This window comes from Panthera onca, chromosome B1 (assembly GCF_046562875.1).
Source record: "Panthera onca isolate mPanOnc1 chromosome B1, mPanOnc1 haplotype 2, whole genome shotgun sequence".
NCBI lineage: Eukaryota > Metazoa > Chordata > Mammalia > Carnivora > Felidae > Panthera > Panthera onca.
In genome coordinates, this window is record NC_138342.1 from 156,107,105 (window position 1) to 156,124,527 (window position 17,423).

The window sequence follows — 17,423 nt, forward strand, 5'->3', positions numbered from 1 at the left end:
ACGCTAAGGCTTTGCTAAAGGGCAAAACCACCTTAGCTTGACAATAGCTAGGCCTCCAGTATCCTGGGAGTCTTCTTTAGCATATGAAAATCTCCCTGGAAACTTCCCCTGGACTTCACCTCCCCCAACCCCATAGTATATACCCAGTCTCTCCTCAGGGTCCGGGGCAGCTCTTCCTGCCCACGGGTCCCGTCCCCGTGCTTTAATAAAATCACCTTTTTGCACCAAAGACGTCTTCAAGAATTCTTTCTTGGCCATCGGCTCTGGACCCCGTGATCCCCACTATCACCCCCCCAAAAACCTCATCAACACCCACAGGTGTCGCCACACACCCTTTTCCAAAGAAATAAAAATACATTCTACATTACACTGTTAAGGAGGAGTAAAGAGGGACCAGTGTTGGGAGGTGGAAGAGGTCATGCACTGACCATGTGCTGATTTCGGGGGCAGAGGGGCTATAAAATATTCCTAGGCTAAGAGAGGACCCGAAGAACCTTAAGGACTAAAACATGGAGCTTGTCACACTCAAATTACCCAGCCCATTCTATTTGTCTTTGCTGCCCAGAGCTGCCTCCCCCCCCTTTCTAACTATACAAACGCAAAGCCTATCATCTCTTTGCTGAGAAAAAAAGAAAAGCACACCTTTTAATTTTAGTCTCCACCAGACTTGACAAATTTGCAGGACTAGACAGAAAACACAATGGCTCAGGGTTCAAAGGGCCAGAGGAGCTGAATCTAAACTTGGAGTTTACCTAAGCCACACCCAGCAAGCCATTACAAGAGGTGGGAGGGATGGGCACCCTGTGGTCCACACTGTAGCCTTCCTTGGGCGGAATGCATCCAGAGTGACCTTGAGGGCTCATGGTGACTCCTCCTGGGCTGCCCAGTGGTGGGGACAGGTTTGGAAGGAGAGAGGTAGGAAGGAGGGGGTTCTGGCACCCATCCCTGAATTAAACAGGCAGTCTACACATCATGCTTTATTTACTGGCCTAAATTCAGCTTAAGTTTGAAACCTATTTGAAAACCATCCAATGAGGCACTCCTTTTTCAGAGGAGGAAACTGAGGGCCAGAGGTAATGAAGGGACTTGCCCCATTGCTGAATAGGCTTGAACATGCTGGCAGGACCCCCGGGCATGGTTTCTCCTTAAGACCCAGTGTTGTGCCTATCCAGTCCAGCCTCAGCAGCTGAATGTACCTCAAACCCACTTCCTGGGTGCCTTTCAGTAGCCAGATCACTGATTTGAATATTTAACATTTCCCTACCCGAGAGGCTTTGTTCTTAAGAACAAAACCATTCTCCAAACTCTTCCTACAGATTTTTTTTTTAAATGTTTATTTATTTTTGAGACAGAGAGACAGAGCATGAATGGGGGAGGGTCAGAGAGAGAGGGAGACACAGAATCTGAAACAGGCTCCAGGCTCTGAGCTGTCAGTACAGAGCCTGATGCGGGCCTCAAACTTACAGACCGCGAGATCATGACCTGAGCCGAAGTCAGATGCTTAACCAACTGAGCAACCCAGGCGCCCCTTTTCCTACAGATTTTAAACCCAGCAGCAACAACATAACAGTGGAAGTACTGATTTTTCCACAATGACTGTAAGAACCTTTGAAAACAAAAACTTTGCCCTACAAAGTCAGTAGGCATCTTTCCCCACCGAGGTCACTTTTGTCAATCAGGCCTTGGAGCTTATCTTGGTCTGCTGCTTCCCACTCTGTTGGGATGAGCAGGGCACACACACAACAAAGTCCAAGCTCCCTCCCAGGGTGGCTTAGGGGGAGGCATGTGGGCTTTGAAGTCAAAGCTAGGTCAAACCCAGTCAGGACCTGGTCTTGGACCAGTCAGTGATCCCCCAGCGCCCCTGTCTGTTCAGCTGAAAGACAGGAGAACACACAGTGCGCTTGTGAACAGAAACGCTTGGCGGGGCGCCTGGGTGGCTCAGTCGGTTGAGCGTCCGACTTCAGCTCAGGTCATGATCTCACGGTTCATGGGTTCGAGCCCTGCGTCGGGCTCTGCTCTGACAGCTCAGAGCCTGGAGCCTGCTTCAGATTCTGTGTCTCCCTCTCTCTCTGCCCCTCCCCCGCTTGTGCTCTGCCTCTAAAATAAACATTAAAAAAATTTTGAAAAAAGAACCACTTGGCATACAGAGCTCAAAAAAAAAAAAAAAAAAAGGAATAACCGCAACCCAAGTGTCCATGGAAGGATGAATGGTAAACAAAATGTGGTCTACTCACACAACAGAGTATTATTCATTTTTAAAAAGGATGGAAATTCTGACAAGTGCTACAACACGGAATAATCCTGAGGACGTTGGGACACCAGGGTGGCTTACTCGGCTAAGTATCCAACTCTTGATTTTGGCTCAGGTCATGATCTTGTGGCCGTGGGATCGAGCCCCACGTTGGGCCTCATGCTGAGCATGGAGCCTGCTTGGGATTCTGTCTCTCTCAATAAATAAATAAATAAACAAACAAACAAACAAACATTTAAAAAATAATAATCTTGAGGATGTTAAGCTAAAGTGAAATAATCCAGACACAAAAAGACGAATACTATAGGCCTCCGCTTCTATGAGGTACCCAGAGTAGTTAAATTCAGAGACAGAAAGTGGAATGCTGGTGCCAGGAGCTGGAGGGAAGAGGGAATAGGGAGGGAATCAGTGTTGCTTGGGTACAGAATCTCGTATCTACAAGACGAAAAAGTTCTGGAGATGGACGGTGGTGACGGCTGCACAGCAAAGTGAATGTACTTAATGTCATTGATCTATACACTTGAAAAATGGTTACGATGGTTAAGTTTTGGGTTACGTGTATTGTTAAGTAGCAAAAATTCAACCAAGTATATTCTGAGATCTAACTGGCTTTATTAATTGGTTCATGAATCGGGCAGTATCCTGTCTAGCAAGCAGAGGGGAATTTCAAAGGGCAACAGAAAAGGAAAGGTTTTTAAAGGTAGAGAAGGATGGGGTGCCTGGGTGGCTCAGTCAGTTAAGCAGCCAACTTTGGCTCAGGTCATGATCTCACGGTCCGTGAGTTCGAGCCCCACGTCGGGCTCTGTGCTGACAGCTCAGAGCCTGGAGCCTGTTTCAGATTCTGTGTCTCCCTCTCTCTCTGACCCTCCCCCGTTCATGCTCTGTCTCAAAAATAAATAAACGTTAAAAAAATAAATAAATAGGGGCGCCTGGGTGGCTCAGTCGGTTGAGCGTCTGACTTTGGCTCAGGTCATGATCTCGTGATTCATGAGTTAGAGCCCCGCATTGGGCTCTGTGCTGACAGCCTGGAGCCTGTTTCGGATTCTGTGTCTCCCTCTCTCTCTGCCCCTCCCCTGCTCATGCTCTCTCTCTGTCTCAAAAATAAATAAAAACATAAAAAAATAAAAAAAATAAAAAAAATAAATAAATAAATAAAAAAGGTAGAGAGGGAGTGGAAAGCAATCAATTAGTAGCAGAGAATCCATTGTTTTAGGCAAGGGGGCCCTTCTAGGGGGAACAGAAGGGGACTCTCAGTGATTTCCTCGTGCTGACCAGGAAGTTCCCATGTTGACTAGTTAAAGGTTGAATTTGTGGGGGGTTGAAACTGCAGTCAGGCTGGGTATTGAGTGTTGGTTTAATGACCTGGAGACTTCACCTAAGGGATGCCATTTCGGGCTCGTGGTTTTCTTTTAAACAGTGTTTTACCACAATATTAAAATTAATGAAAGGGCGCCTGGGTGGTTCAATCATTTAAGCGTTGGACTCTTGATTTCGGCTCAGGTCATGGTATCACGGTTCGTGAGTTCGAGCCCCATGTTGGGCTCTTGGCTGACAGCACGGAACTTGCTTGGGATTCTCTCTCTCTACCTCTCTGCTCCTTCCCTGCTCACGCTCTTTCTCAAAATAAATAAACATTAAAAAAAGAAAATACAAAACAATGCTACTATGTTCACTAAAGTTTCTAAAGAAAATATTATAAAAAAATAAGTGTGTTACTTACATCAACATGGGCACATTATTTTTTTAATGAAATATTTTAAATATATATATTTTAATGTTTCTTTATTTTTGAGAGAGAAACAGACCACGAGCAGGGAAGGGGCAGAAAGAGAGGGAGACACAGAATCCAAAGCAGGCTCCAGGCTCCAAGCTGTCGGTACAGAGCCGGACGTCTGGCTCGAATCGACAAACCAGGGGATCGCGATCTGAGCCGAAGTTGGACGCTTAACTGACTGAGCCACCCAGGCATCCCAGTTAAATATTTTAAAATTTCAATACCTAGTAGGGCAAATACCAATAGATGTAACCCACATTAACTAGAGCTCTTTGAGGTCTTTAATAACTTTTAAGAGTGTAAAGGGGGCCTGGGACCAGAAAGTTGGAGAATCACTGCAGTGCAGGGAGCCTATCATCGAGGAGCCAGTCAGTGCCCTCCTTGATCCGCTCCAGCAATCCCAGACCTGAACAGCTGCCCGGAGGTCATTCACTGAGGAGGATGGCTATGATGCCTACGATCATCTGGAAAATGGCTAGATTAGCCCCTTCCCTGGACCGGCAGCATTAGCGTCATGTAAAATGACGCTTAGAAATGAGAATCCTTTGATGCCAACACAACCCATTGAATCAACACTCTGGGGGGTGTGGTCTGGCGATCTGTGTTTTAACTAGCTTTCCAGGGGATCCTGATGCAGGCTGACGTTTGAGAATCGCCAGGCTAGAGAATGACAGAACAGGAGCTGTCAAAGCTGGGATAACCTCCTGGGGCACTTGATGTACATGAATCACCTGTGGGACCTTGTTAAAAAGTGGAGTCTTGGGCGCGCCTGGGTGGCTCAGTCGGTTAAGCGGCCGACTTCGGCTTAGGTCATGATCTTGTGGTTCGTGAGTTCAAGCCCTGCGTCGGGCTCTGTGCTGACAGCTCAGAGCCTGGAGCCTGCTTCGGATTCTGTGTCTCCCTCTCTCTCTGCCCCTCCCCTGCTCATGCTCTGTCTCTCTCTGTCTCAAAGATAAATAAACATAAAAAAAAAATTTTTTTTTTTTAAAGTGGAGTCTTGTTGGGTAGATGGCAGAAGGGCCTGTGAGTCTGCATTTCTAGCAAGTGCTCGGGGGATGTCGATGCTGTTCCCTGCGCCTCACCTGAAACACCAAGCCCTTTGCTCCAGCAGCTCCTAGCTTGTACTCTATTCTGAAGGTTCTAATGGAAGCGAGGCAGGAACTCCTTCCCTGGGAAAGTGCATGCATACATTAAATTATGCGGGCAATTTCAAGGTGTTCCAGACCTTCTGAAACTCACCTTGAGGATTGCTGACTGCTTCATTAGGAAGTCTCCTACCTCAGGAAGTCTCTTATCTTGTATGATATTTATGGGAGATAAAGAACTTGCCTGGGTTAAGCACATTTCATATGCATCTTCAGCCATTTGTCCCCTCAGGCTGGTATGGGCCCCCCTCCCCCTTCTCATATCCACCCACACAGATCCCATTCATCTTCCAGGTGCCAGTTCAAATGCCCCTCCTTTGGTAAAAAGTTAACTGTTTTCTTAGGAGTTCCCAGAGTAAGCTATGCCTCCATTATAGTCCTTTATGTCTGCCTTTTAAATGTTTATTTTTGACAGAGAGAGAGAGAGAGAGAGAGAGAGAGAGAGAGAGAGAGAGAAAGAGCACGAGCAAGCACGAGTAGGGGAAGGTCAGAGAGAGGGAGACAGAGGATCCGAAGTAGGCTCTGCGCCGACAGCAGAGAGCCTGATGTGGGGCTCAAACTCTTGAAGATCATGACCTCGAGATCATGACCTGAGCCAAAGTCAGACGCTTAACCGACTGAGCCACCCAGGCGCCCCTATGCCTGCCTTATGCTTCAGTTATTTGTTCACTTGCCGGTTTAACCCTGAGGTTGTTACTCGTCTCTGCAACTGGCACCTAACAGGAGATGCAGAAGCATTTGCTACATGAAATAATGCCTGTTGATTCTTCATCAGAAACACTAGCCGAAACATTTCTGACATTTACACACGTATGTAATGTTCGGGCCCTTCCCCCCACCACGGGGCACCTCTGTTTTACAGCAGACACAAGTCTTCTTATGCATGTTGCATTCAAAAGGAGGAGGAAGAAAAAGTTGAAAAGGTAGAAGAGAAAGAAGCGGGTGTGAAAGCCCATGTCCTCCTCCCTCCCTCGGGATCCCCCATGTGGTGCAGCCTGGCAATTGGGGCCCGGGTGTCAAGGGTCTGGTGCCCACACCAGAGGCATGGGGTCTGGGTTAGGGAAGAAGGAAGAGGGTGAGAAGGAACTAGGAAGCATGGGGTGATGGCGATGGAAGGGCCTGTGGGGTGGGGTCCTCTGGGCACACAGAAGGCCACGGGAGGGGGTTGGGCTCTTGGGGGTGGGTGCCAGGCAGAGCCAGAGATTGAGAAAGGGTCAGATAAGAGACCAAAAAAAAAAAAAAATCCAGACACCAGCTTCCCAATTCTGGGTAGGGCCCTGTTCCCTCCCCAGTTCCCAAAGGCCATGGCAGCTGCCACCGAGGCAGCTGAAACCAACACTTTGTTTCTCTCCCCACCTCGAGATCCTTCTCCAGTGTGAGATGCACAGGGGCCAAGCAAACACCTGGGAGAGGTGGCAGGCAGTACATCACACCTGAGACCAGAACTCAGTCGGACCTCTAGTCCAGCTGGAAGAATTTTCACGGGGCCATCTATGGCAACGAACCTACGAGGATTCTCTACGACTTTCGACATCAGCTACAGGCTCCGGGCGTATTGGCTGGTGCACAAGGACACTTAAACCTCCTTCCTGTCCCACTTGCCCAAGTCTCCTTCCAAACAGGGCAATTCCCACAGTCCCCAACCTTCCCCTTCACTGTCTCCATCCTGTCCCCACCCTCCTGCTTCTCCCACCAAGGGGCACTGTTCCTGTTCCCCCTACCATCTGTCCCGGCCACACCATGTCTCCTCCTAATTCGTAGGAAATTCTAACCCCTAGTACCTCAGAATGTAACAATATTTGGAGATGAGGTCTCTAAAAAGGTCATTAAAATGAGATCTTTGGAAGAGGCCCTCATCCACTGTGACTGGTGTCCTTATAAAAAGAGGAAATTTGAATGCAGAAACACATGTGCACAGAGGAAAGGCCATCTGAGGACACAGCAAGAAGAGGCCATCTACAAACCAAGGAGAGAGGCTTTAGAAGGAACCAACCATGTAGACACCTTGATCTTGTACTTCCAGCCTCCAGAACTGTGAGATAATCAATTCTATTCTTTATGCCCCCCAGTCTATTAGTACTTTGTTATGGCGGCCGTAGCTAATACACCATCTAATCCATCCTCCAGTCAAGACTTCGTCAAATTAAAGACACTTTGATTCAATTCGAGCAGAAGGGAGCTCACCACTTCCCACACTCTGGGCACAGTAGGGCCTGGCCTCAATGAAGAATGTGATACACTGAGCATCTTTTCATGATGTTGCTGGAGGTTTCTGGTGTCTCACTGAATGAATCGGGTCATTGCCTGACTCGAAAAGTTCCTCTTCCAAGGCAGCATCTTATCAATTAAAATCATTCTTAAGAGAAGCGCTACTCGCCAAATTGAAGCCGGGATGTTTACGACCCTTGGTTGGAAAGGGTACCTCCTGTGAGCAGCAGAAGGGCAAGGGCTAGGTGAGAAAAATGGGGAGATGCTCTTGGTACTCCTTATTAATTCAATCCATCCTCTCTCTTGAGAGTGTCAAGGAAATGTCCTTTATCCTCTCTGGAAGTACCCAGATGTAGCTGGACATTGGGGTCCAGAGTCCACAGTGGATGAGATGCAGGTGTCCCCCCACCTCCCTAAGATGAGGCCAGATGATGCTGGCTCACAATTCTGCTGTCAGCGAAACCCCCTGAAAGGTGGCAGTGACACCCCATCACAGGTATCACCCAAGCTCCAGGGAGCATCTCTGAAAGGCACCTTGAGCTTGCTGCACACGAGGTGATGCATAGAAACCTCCTCAAAGCACACTTGGGGCCTGGTGCAGGGATTTTAGGCTCTGGTGCTCCCTGTAATCATGAACCACACTCCTCAGCAAGTGAGGTATGAGGGCCCTGGCAAGAGTCCAGGAGCTGTCCCCAATAAGAGGAGGGCTTCAGCAGGCTCTCAGGCACAGAACTAAGAGACGGCGCCTCCAGACCTGTGCTCAGCCCCCGACTCCACAATTTCAGAGAAATAGGAGAACCCACTGCGCCATCACCCCTACTCCCTGCCCCCCGCCACCCCAAATGCACACACACAGAAACGTGTCATCACCTGGAAAGGACCCGCTTGGCTGTGGAACCAGTTTCACCTGAGCCCAGGTATAAAACCATTTCTAACTAATGCCATGGGAAATTATCTGGCACAGAGAAAATCAAGTCAATGGGGAGATGGAGAGAGAAAGGGGAAAGAAGAACAAAAACCTTGCTGGGATCACTGCTCTCAGGAGCCCAAACTTACTGGTTCTTGGAAGTAGAGCTGGTAATCAAAAATAGGATTGGCTTTGATTTTCTCCATCGTAGGTACGCTGGGATCGGCTGGTATGAAGGGAGTATTCAAACTGGCCACTGCCCTGTGGAAAGAAGATACCAAGATGTAGACGTTGTAAGAAGACAGTATGTAAAAACCGGAAAGGACCTTACATATCAACACGAAAGCTCAGAGCAGGAAAGGGAGATGCATGAGATCTCATACCAGCAGTGTTGGGGAGAATGGGGTCAGCAGTCCAATTGCTTGACTCCCAGCCTGGCAGTTTTTTTCCTCACTGAACTGAAGTATTTCTCACCTTCTTGCCTTACACACAGACACACATACACACTGTGCGTGGCATGTCAACCTTGGTTAGATTATAGTTTCAAAAAATGCATTCATTTTGGGGCACCTGAATGGCTCGGCTGCTTAAGTGTCTGACTTCAGCTCAGGTCATGATCTCTGTTTGTGGGTTCGAGCCCCACGTTGGGCTCTGTGCTGACGGCTCAGAGCCTGGAGCCTCCTTCGGATTCTGTGTCTCCCTCTCTCTGTGCCCCTCCCTTACTCGCACCCTCTCTCTCAAAAATAGACGAGCATTAAAAAAATTGTTTTCAAATGCATTCATTTTGCCTTCCTTCTTTTACTCCTTTAACTCTGTGCTAATTTTATGCTGTGTACTAAGGGAGAGAAGATATAAAATCAATACTTGATGAGCTTATTATAATTTTAAAAGGCTAGACAAATATACCCATGACTATACTACAAGATGGACTGTGATATGAGCCATAAGACTAGCACAAGCACCACGGGAGTTCAAGGAGAAGAAGAGTTTCTAAATTTGGGCATCATAGAAGATGTCATGCAAAAGCGAGCATTTGAACTTGGTTTTTAAGGGTCGGAGAGAGCAGGGGAGGGGAAATGATACTGTAAGGGAGACATCATGGGGTAGCATGAGCAAATTCTAGAAGGGGGCAAAGCTGGTGGCTGAGTTTGACAGGGCAAAGAATCTATGTGGCCAAAGGCAAGCATTTAATGGGGCATCTTGTGAAATAAAGCCACCAGGGCAACTGGGAACCTAGACATGAAGGGCCCCGAATCTGGATTAGATGCTGCAGAAAACCAAGACAACCATGAGAGCTTCTGAGAAAAGGGGAGAGTAGACAAAAGTTGCAGTCAGGAAGTGATGGGTCAAGCAGGAATACATGACATGGATGCAGAGAGGGACACCAGAAAGCCAGGAGAGGGCCAGCACACTACACTATACACAAAGTCATCCGAGGGGAACAGGATGGCAGATGTGGGAATAAAAGAGATGGGTGGATTTGAGCGACCAGAGGAAGGCAGGACTGACAAGTCGACCAGCACAGTTAGTCTGGTGAAGTGATCCTGTGCCCACTGTGATCCTAAGGAAACCCCTTCCCAAAAGAGAAGCAGAGAGGAGAGAATATGTGGGGGAGATAAAAACTAGAAGGAACAGGATAAGCAGGACAATTGAAATAATCAGGGAAAGCAGTGGTGAGGTTTTCCCAGTGCCAACAAACAGAAATACAATGTGAGCCACACGTATAATTTAGAATTTTCTATTAGCCACTTAAAACAAGTAAAAAGAAACACGTGAGATTAACTGAAAATATTTAAAATTTGAAATCTAATGCTGATTTAAATACTTAAATATTCAACCCAATATATTTAAAATATTAATCATTTCAACATGCCATCAATATAAAAATTATTAATAAGATATTTTACCTTTTCTTTTTTTGCTATCAAGTCTTTGAAATCTGTAAGGTATTTCCTACATAGAGTAATCTCAATTCGAACCAGCCACATTTCAAATGTTCAATAGCCACCAAAGACAGTGCAGGTTAGGCTACAAAATAAGTTACCCTGATGTCTAAAGGTTTCCAATGTTATCACAGTGAGCCTATTTTAAGCATAACTTAAATCACAAGTCAAGAAATTCTAGCTTTTGCTTAACATTCTGAGCTGAATAGGATTTTCTTTTCAATTGCCTTGACATACAGTTTATTCCATATATAAAAAAATTATCATCACATGAGATGTTAGCATATAAATGCTGCTGCCAACTGCATTAAGATTGGAAAAAGCTAAACCACAGCCTCCTTTTGGGAGCGGAGTCTCTAGATAATTGTCACAGAAAGGATGTAAAAAGGCATTCTTGCAAACAAGTGAAGCAACTCTTACATTAAATAGATCCCTGCAATTTATCTCAGTAGAATGCCAAAACTAAGGATTTAAAGAAATATTCCACACTAAAGGTGGGTTTTCCCTTTTCATTCATTATCTGGCTAGAAATGTGAAGATCAATGCCAAAGATTTTTTTTTTAATTTTTTTTTAAGTTTATTTATTTATTTGGAGAGAGAGAGAAAGAGCACGGGCAGGTGAGGGGCAGAGAGAAGGAGAGACAGAATCTCAAGCAGGCTCTACGTCATCAACGCAGAGCCTGATGAGGGGCTCGAACTCATAAACTGTGAGATCATGACCTGAGCTGCACCGAGATCGAGTGGGATGCTTAACCGACTGTGCCACCCAGGCACCACAATGCCAACAATATTCTTAAAAGCCAGCTTTGCCCCTGGAAGGGGGTCCCAGCTCCTTCCCTCTCCTCCAGGAATGCAGCAACAGGGCTGTTTTGATGAGCATAGATGGAAAAGGAGCAACTACTACCAAACTAATGACAGGATGGAAGCAGAACAATGAGAAGAGGAACAGGAATCCAGAGCATGCTTATGTATCCCAGACCTAATGTTCTTCTGGGCACAACTTTACTGGGCTCATGTTAAATATTTTCAAAGTCTCACAGGAGAGAGACAGAGACTACGTTTAATAAAACAACAAGAAGGTGTTTCACTTCCTTCAAGGTAGAGATCATAAGCTTGTTGCTCTCATTCCTTTTACCCCTTTCAAGAAGCATCTAATACAGTCTACAGAGTAACTTTCTAGTGACCCAACTGCTAAGAACTGAGCTCTTATTTCAACTCTGAGTGAAAGAGAGGACAGAGAGAGAAGCTAATGAGATCAGAGGGACAAGAGTGCAAAAACTTTAAAAATATTTCAGGAAGTGTTTGATTCATGTTGGTCTTCGATATCATCCTACCACTTGAGCTGATGTTGAGCTGAACAAAGTTCTTCAGTGTTTCCATTATAAACTCAATGAAAGAAAAAGTGACTGGATTAGTTAGGGAAATACAGGTAGCTAAGGATGATGTTGATTTAATACGCTAAGATCCCAAGCTGAAATAGGAGGTCACACAACACGCTTTAACTACAGTTGCCAGCACAACTGGGGGATGGCTACAAAGACCACCTGGCTCTCTGGGTTCAAAATCTGTCCTTTGAAAGCTCCCGCCAGTACTCTGATGCCATTCTAAGAATGACTGTGAGCAATGTGATGGTGGTCACAAAATGCCATTCTAACCTGACACCTGCACAGCATTTTGCAGGTTATATAGTCAAAAGGAGTTACCATTACTATGCTATCATTGAGGAAACCAAGGCCTAACGGGTGAAATGATTCATCACACAGCCAGTCATGGCAAAACTGAAAGGCACATTTCCTAACTCCTGGTCCGGGGCTGAAGTTTCTCCTGGCACTCAGCTCTATGACCCCACCACCCTTGCTGCCTCACCCACTCCCCCCAAACATCTACATTCTCCTACATTCCCACTGGCTACCCAGGCCCTGAGTTATCTGTCCCATTACTGGTAACTGGGACAGGCCTTGCTTCCTAAGACATTAACTCATCAATGGGCACTAAGAAGTTACATGTTGCCTTCCCAGATAATCTATTTGTTCTCAAAAAGTTGACTGCAGTTCAAGACCTGAGGAAGGATTCTAACAGGAATTCAAGTCCAAACTCTGGGCCAAATTCTGCGGCCTAATTACCTCACTCTCTCCGGGTAGAAGAGAGCCATGTTCCACACCAGCATGCCTCCCCAGTCGTGGCCAATGAACACTGCTTGAGTGATCCCCTAGTGAAGGATAAAGACATGAGCTGAATATGGGCAGGTTTCTGGGATGGGATGCTGAGAGCCCAACGCCTTGTGCTCCCTGGAGGCCCAAACCCTCGTCTGGCGATCCTTTCCTTCACTTTCTAGGACCTGTCCTCCACTGACCACGCAGTAGCTCCCCCAACGTCCACCCTCTTCAGGCCTCCCTTCCCACACACCAGCCCCACAGAGCCTCTGCAGATGACTGGTCTCCTACATTTTCTTAGAACACTAAGGCCACTGGCCACAAATCCTCTCCCTCTCTACCTTCCCTCAAATCAAAGTGTGTTTCACCTCTTTCTCTACTTTTTGTCTTCAAGTTAGTATGACTTACCTCCCTGTGTTCCATGTTCACTTTTCACTGAGTGATTGTGATTCTCTCCCCATTCTTTTGGGATCTTCCCTCCCTTAACTAACCACTAAAACCTCAGAGACATCTTTAATCCCTCTCTCTCTACCTGCATCTTCCTTTCTTCTTCTGCTGCTAACAATGGATGACAACAGCTCCCTTTTATTGAGGACCTCCTAAGATAGGCGCTGTGTGTAGCATATGCACCCATTGTCTGGAATTCTCCCAATAACCTTTGAATACACGTTTTACAAATAGGAAGACAGGCTCGCAGTTGTTAGGCCACTTGCCCAAGGCCACACGGATGGTAACTCAGACCCAAGCTTCCCCAACTTAAAATCAGGCTCACCCCTCCACCCAGCCCTGCTGGCCCCAGTCAGCCACATGAGGGCCCTTCATCTTGAAAAGCAGCTCCCTGCCTCAGCTCCCTTGCCACACTTTTGTCTTGTGTCCAACTTCCCAGTGATCCACGCCAGTCACCTGCCTGGCGACCTTCCTAAGGCCCCACAACTTGGCTTCTTCCCTGCTACCCCTGAGTCCACTGAAACTTCCCTCTTAAAGGCTATTAATCACTGGTAACAGTTTTTTGCCCTCTCAGCTGTCACTCTTCTGACTGTTCTGCAGCATCAGACATTTCCTTTAAAATGTTCTTCCCTGGGGGCGCCTGGGTGGCGCAGTCGGTTAAGCGTCCGACTTCAGCCAGGTCACGATCTCACGGTCCGTGAGTTCGAGCCCCGCATCAGGCTCTGGGATGATGGCTCAGAGCCTGGAGCCTGTTTCAGATTCTGTGTCTCCCTCTCTCTCTGCCCCTCCCCCGTTCATGCTCTGTCTCTCTCTGTCCCAAAAATAAATAAACGTTGAAAAAAAAAAAAAAAAATGTTCTTCCCTGGGCCTCTGTGACTCTATGCTTTCCAGGTTCTTTTCTCACTCACTGAGTCTACCCCCTCCTCTTCCTCTCTCACAGGAGTTACTTCATGGCTCAGCTCTCAGGCCTGTCCTTGGGAACCCATCTACTACTCTAATGGCTTCAGCTTCCACCTCCAGGTGGCGGGTGACCTCCTCACCAGCAATGGGTCCAGCTTCCTTCCTGTGTGTCCCAGTAATGCCTGGGCCAGGGAGGGACACCCAGCCCAGCGGCCGACAGCCACCGGGGCTCTCTTCCAACAATCAGAGTAAGAGACTTTCTCAGCCGGATGGAAATCTTCTAGAGTTGGAACTGGGGTGGCCACACCGGGCCATGTCCTCTTACATGTCCCTCCCCCTCATTCTCAAAAGGTCCAAAGCTGATTCTGTGGGACTGAGAATCTGCAGAAGGCGAGGACAGTGACACCTTTGCCTCGTTTCCTACAGTGGCTGGCACCATACCTTGCTGCCCAACTGGAACCCCTGGGTCATCTTGAATTCTCCTCCTGACTCTCTCTCATATCCAACAAACAGGCACTAAATGTGCCATTTTGGGGTTCTCTCTTCACTACCCCTCCACGGTCACTGTCCTGGCTGAGCCCTTCTCTGCCTCAGTCTAGGTCCCGCTGTCCTCATCCTGCCACCGTGACCTAATTGAGGACAGGGAAAGCATACTACCTAACTGCGATCTCAAACTTACACAAGTAAAAAGCAGAAGCATAGTCTCAGATCACCACCATTGACCTGCTTTGTGTTTGACATTCCACATGATGTTAAATGAAGGAATTTGACTTCAGGTCTTTCCAAAGGGATAGATACACGGTTTTAAAAGTTGTGAAATATCAGCCTATAGGATATTTCCCAAACTTCGTGACACAAAGCTCTTGACCCTGGTTGAAGGCCAAAAGAAGTATCCTGGAAAATGCTTTTCATGAAACAAAAAACCAAAACAAGCTTGGCTCTACACTGTTCTCCACTCTGCCATCTCTGTGTCTATACTTCCTCCTGAGCACCTACCCTGCCTCCCACTGTCCCCAAAGTGTCATTCCTACCCTTGCCACTCTCCTTGAGGGTTCTAACAGCTGACACCTTTGACAGTTCCGTCTTTGGGGCACCTGGGTGGCTCGGTCAGTTCAACGTCTGACTCTCGATTTTGGTTCAGGTAATGATCTCACCGTTGTGGGATCAAGCCCCGCGTCAGGCTCTGTGCTGGGTGTAGAGCCTACTTGAGAATCTCTCTCTCTCTCTCTCTCTCTCTCTGCCCCCCCACTTTCCCTCTGCCCCTTCCTCACTCTCTCTCAAAACACAAACAAAACAAAGGTACATCTTTAATTGCCCACACAAACAGAATTCTCCAGAGATCAGTTTAAAATAATGACTTACCAACTTATCCAGGAAGGTTACCATCTCCTAAGAAAGAAAAGACAAAAAAATCAGAAATTGTATACACCCACCTCAGCTGCTTCAATATTAGAATTACTGTATCTGCCTTTTTATGGGCTATATTGTGTCTTCCCCAAATTCACATGTTGAAGCCCTAACACCACCCCTACCCCCAGGACCTTGGAATGTGACTGTATTTGGAGACAGGGGCATTAAAGAGATAAGTTAAAATGAGGTCATCAGAGTAAGCCATGATCCAAGTTGGCCAGTGTCTTTATAAGAACAAAAGGTCTCGGGGTGCCTGGGTGGCTCAGTCGGTTAATCGTCCAGCTTCAGCTCAGGTCATGATCTCACAGTCCGCAAGTTTGAGCCCTGCGTCGGGCTCTGTGCTGACAGCTCAGAGCCTGGAGCCTGCTTCCGATTCTGTGTCTCCCTCTCTCTTTGCCCCTCCCCTGCTCATGCTCTTTGTCTCTGTCTCAAAAATAAATAAAAACATTAAAAAAAAAAAAAAAAAAAGAACAAAAGGTCTCAACACAGACACGCACAGAGGAAAGCCCAAGTGAAGACACAGGGAGAAACGGCCACCAACAAGCTTCAGATGAAACCCTGCCGACACCTTGATCTCGAGCTGGACGGGCTCCAGCCTCCAGAATGGTGAGAGAATAAATTTCTGTTGTTTAAGCCTCCCAGTCTGTGGTAGTTGGTTATGGCACCCTGAGCACACGAATACAACGTTCAGTCATTTCCCTCGCTTGTGAGTTCTCTCCCTTCCCCTTCCAGCATCCTCTCAGTAACCAGGCTGATCTCAGATGAGCACAGTGAATTATTCAGCGTATGTTGGTGCACATCCCTAACTGGGCAACATCCATCATAAGACAGAAATCATGCCTTCTTCCCGGGAGAAAGAAAGGGGAAGAAAACTGCTGTGCAGAGGGCTGGCTGCTTGCCTTGCCCCAGGACAGTGAGCTCCTGCCCCTTGTCCCGCAGCACACATGGGGGCTCCTGGCCACACCCGCCAGCAAGCTCGGGGTCTGGAAAAGGGGTCTAAGATGTGTGGAGGTGCTGGAGATGCGGGTCATCCAGAATCAGGACTTGGGGATGCCATATTGGGCCAGGTACAAAATGAGCAAGCAGGGGAATCCTGCTGGGGATGGAGGGAGGGTAGGACAGAGCAGAGGTGTAGACAGAATGAATCAGAGACCTGACACGCCATTCAGCCCCTGCAGAAAGCCACACCACCTTCCGGCTTCCCCACCTCACTCCTCCTATATGATCCCGTCTAACTTGTCAATGCTACCCCCTATTTACCTGAGCCTGTGCTCTGCTTGCTATAATTAAAGAGTCTATGGAGCTCTATCTCTGGAGCCCTAGCTTGGCCACTCAATTCACGTCCTTTCCCCTCATGCATCTGTATGTCCACTCTACAGATGAGGTAGCTGAGGCTCACAACGGCCAAATGGTCAAATGCAGCCAAGGCCAACATTGCTAGTCAGGCAGAACTGGGACTGATTCCAAGTCTATCTGATTTCAAAAATTTAACATCAAGGGGTGCCTGGGTGGCTCAGTCAGTTAAGTGTCTGACTCTTGATTTTAGCTCAGATCCTGATCTCACAGGTCATGGGTTTGAGCCCTGTGTCAGGCTCTGCTCTGACAGCACAGAGCTTGCTTGCAATTCTCTCCCTCCCTCCTTCTCTCTCTCTCTCCCTCTCCCACTTGTGCTTCCACTCTCTCTCTAAGTAAATAAACATAAAAAAAAAATTCAACATCAAAGCCTTCAAAGCTATCCTGGTTTGCCCTGTGGACCAACAGCGTTATTTTAAATATTTTCCAGTCCCTTGATTCCTCCCCCCTACCAATTGAGAAGTCCCTAATTTGTTTTTGATTCCCTAGATCACTGCCCTCACTGGAGGCTGCGGAGATTTGCACCATAAAAGTTTGAAGACTTAGAAGATAAATGTGATTGTATTTCCCTCCCCTCCTGTTTTAGGTGCTTCCAAAATGAAAGGCGAGCTTTTTTTCCTTCTCTGGGCAAGGCCTATCTTTTGTTCTTCTACACTAAGCAAGGAGATGGAAACTTCAGGATAGAAGGATAGCATGATAGAAGACAAAGGGCTTCCCACAGAGCCCTAAGAGCATTAAAAAAAGTGTTCAGTTATTCTCCACTGCGGCCTCAGTTCCGATGGGGACATCCACCAAATGGGAACATCCTTTTTGGCGGGGTTGGGGGACACACACAGAGTTCTGCCTACAGCCAGTGACAGTAACATTCTTCAAAGAGAAAGAATGTTAAAGGTTTTCTGGCTCCTTTTGCTACCCCAGCTCCCAAGCCTGCC

At 47.2% G+C, this 17,423-nt stretch overlaps 1 protein-coding gene across 2 annotated transcripts in view; it reads right to left on the bottom strand.

Annotated features, from left to right (window-relative positions):
• The window catches only part of EPHX2 (epoxide hydrolase 2), a 77,469-nt gene that overhangs the window by 20,437 nt on the left and 39,609 nt on the right, over positions 1–17,423 (bottom strand). For both annotated transcript variants that reach the window (XM_060653645.3, XM_060653646.3), the window contains exons 10-12: positions 15,091–15,117; positions 12,352–12,437; positions 8,435–8,546 (exon numbers count right to left, since the gene is read on the bottom strand). In XM_060653645.3, coding sequence (XP_060509628.3) covers positions 8,435–8,546; positions 12,352–12,437; positions 15,091–15,117 — 225 coding nt within the window. The remainder of the gene's footprint in view (positions 1–8,434; positions 8,547–12,351; positions 12,438–15,090; positions 15,118–17,423) is intronic.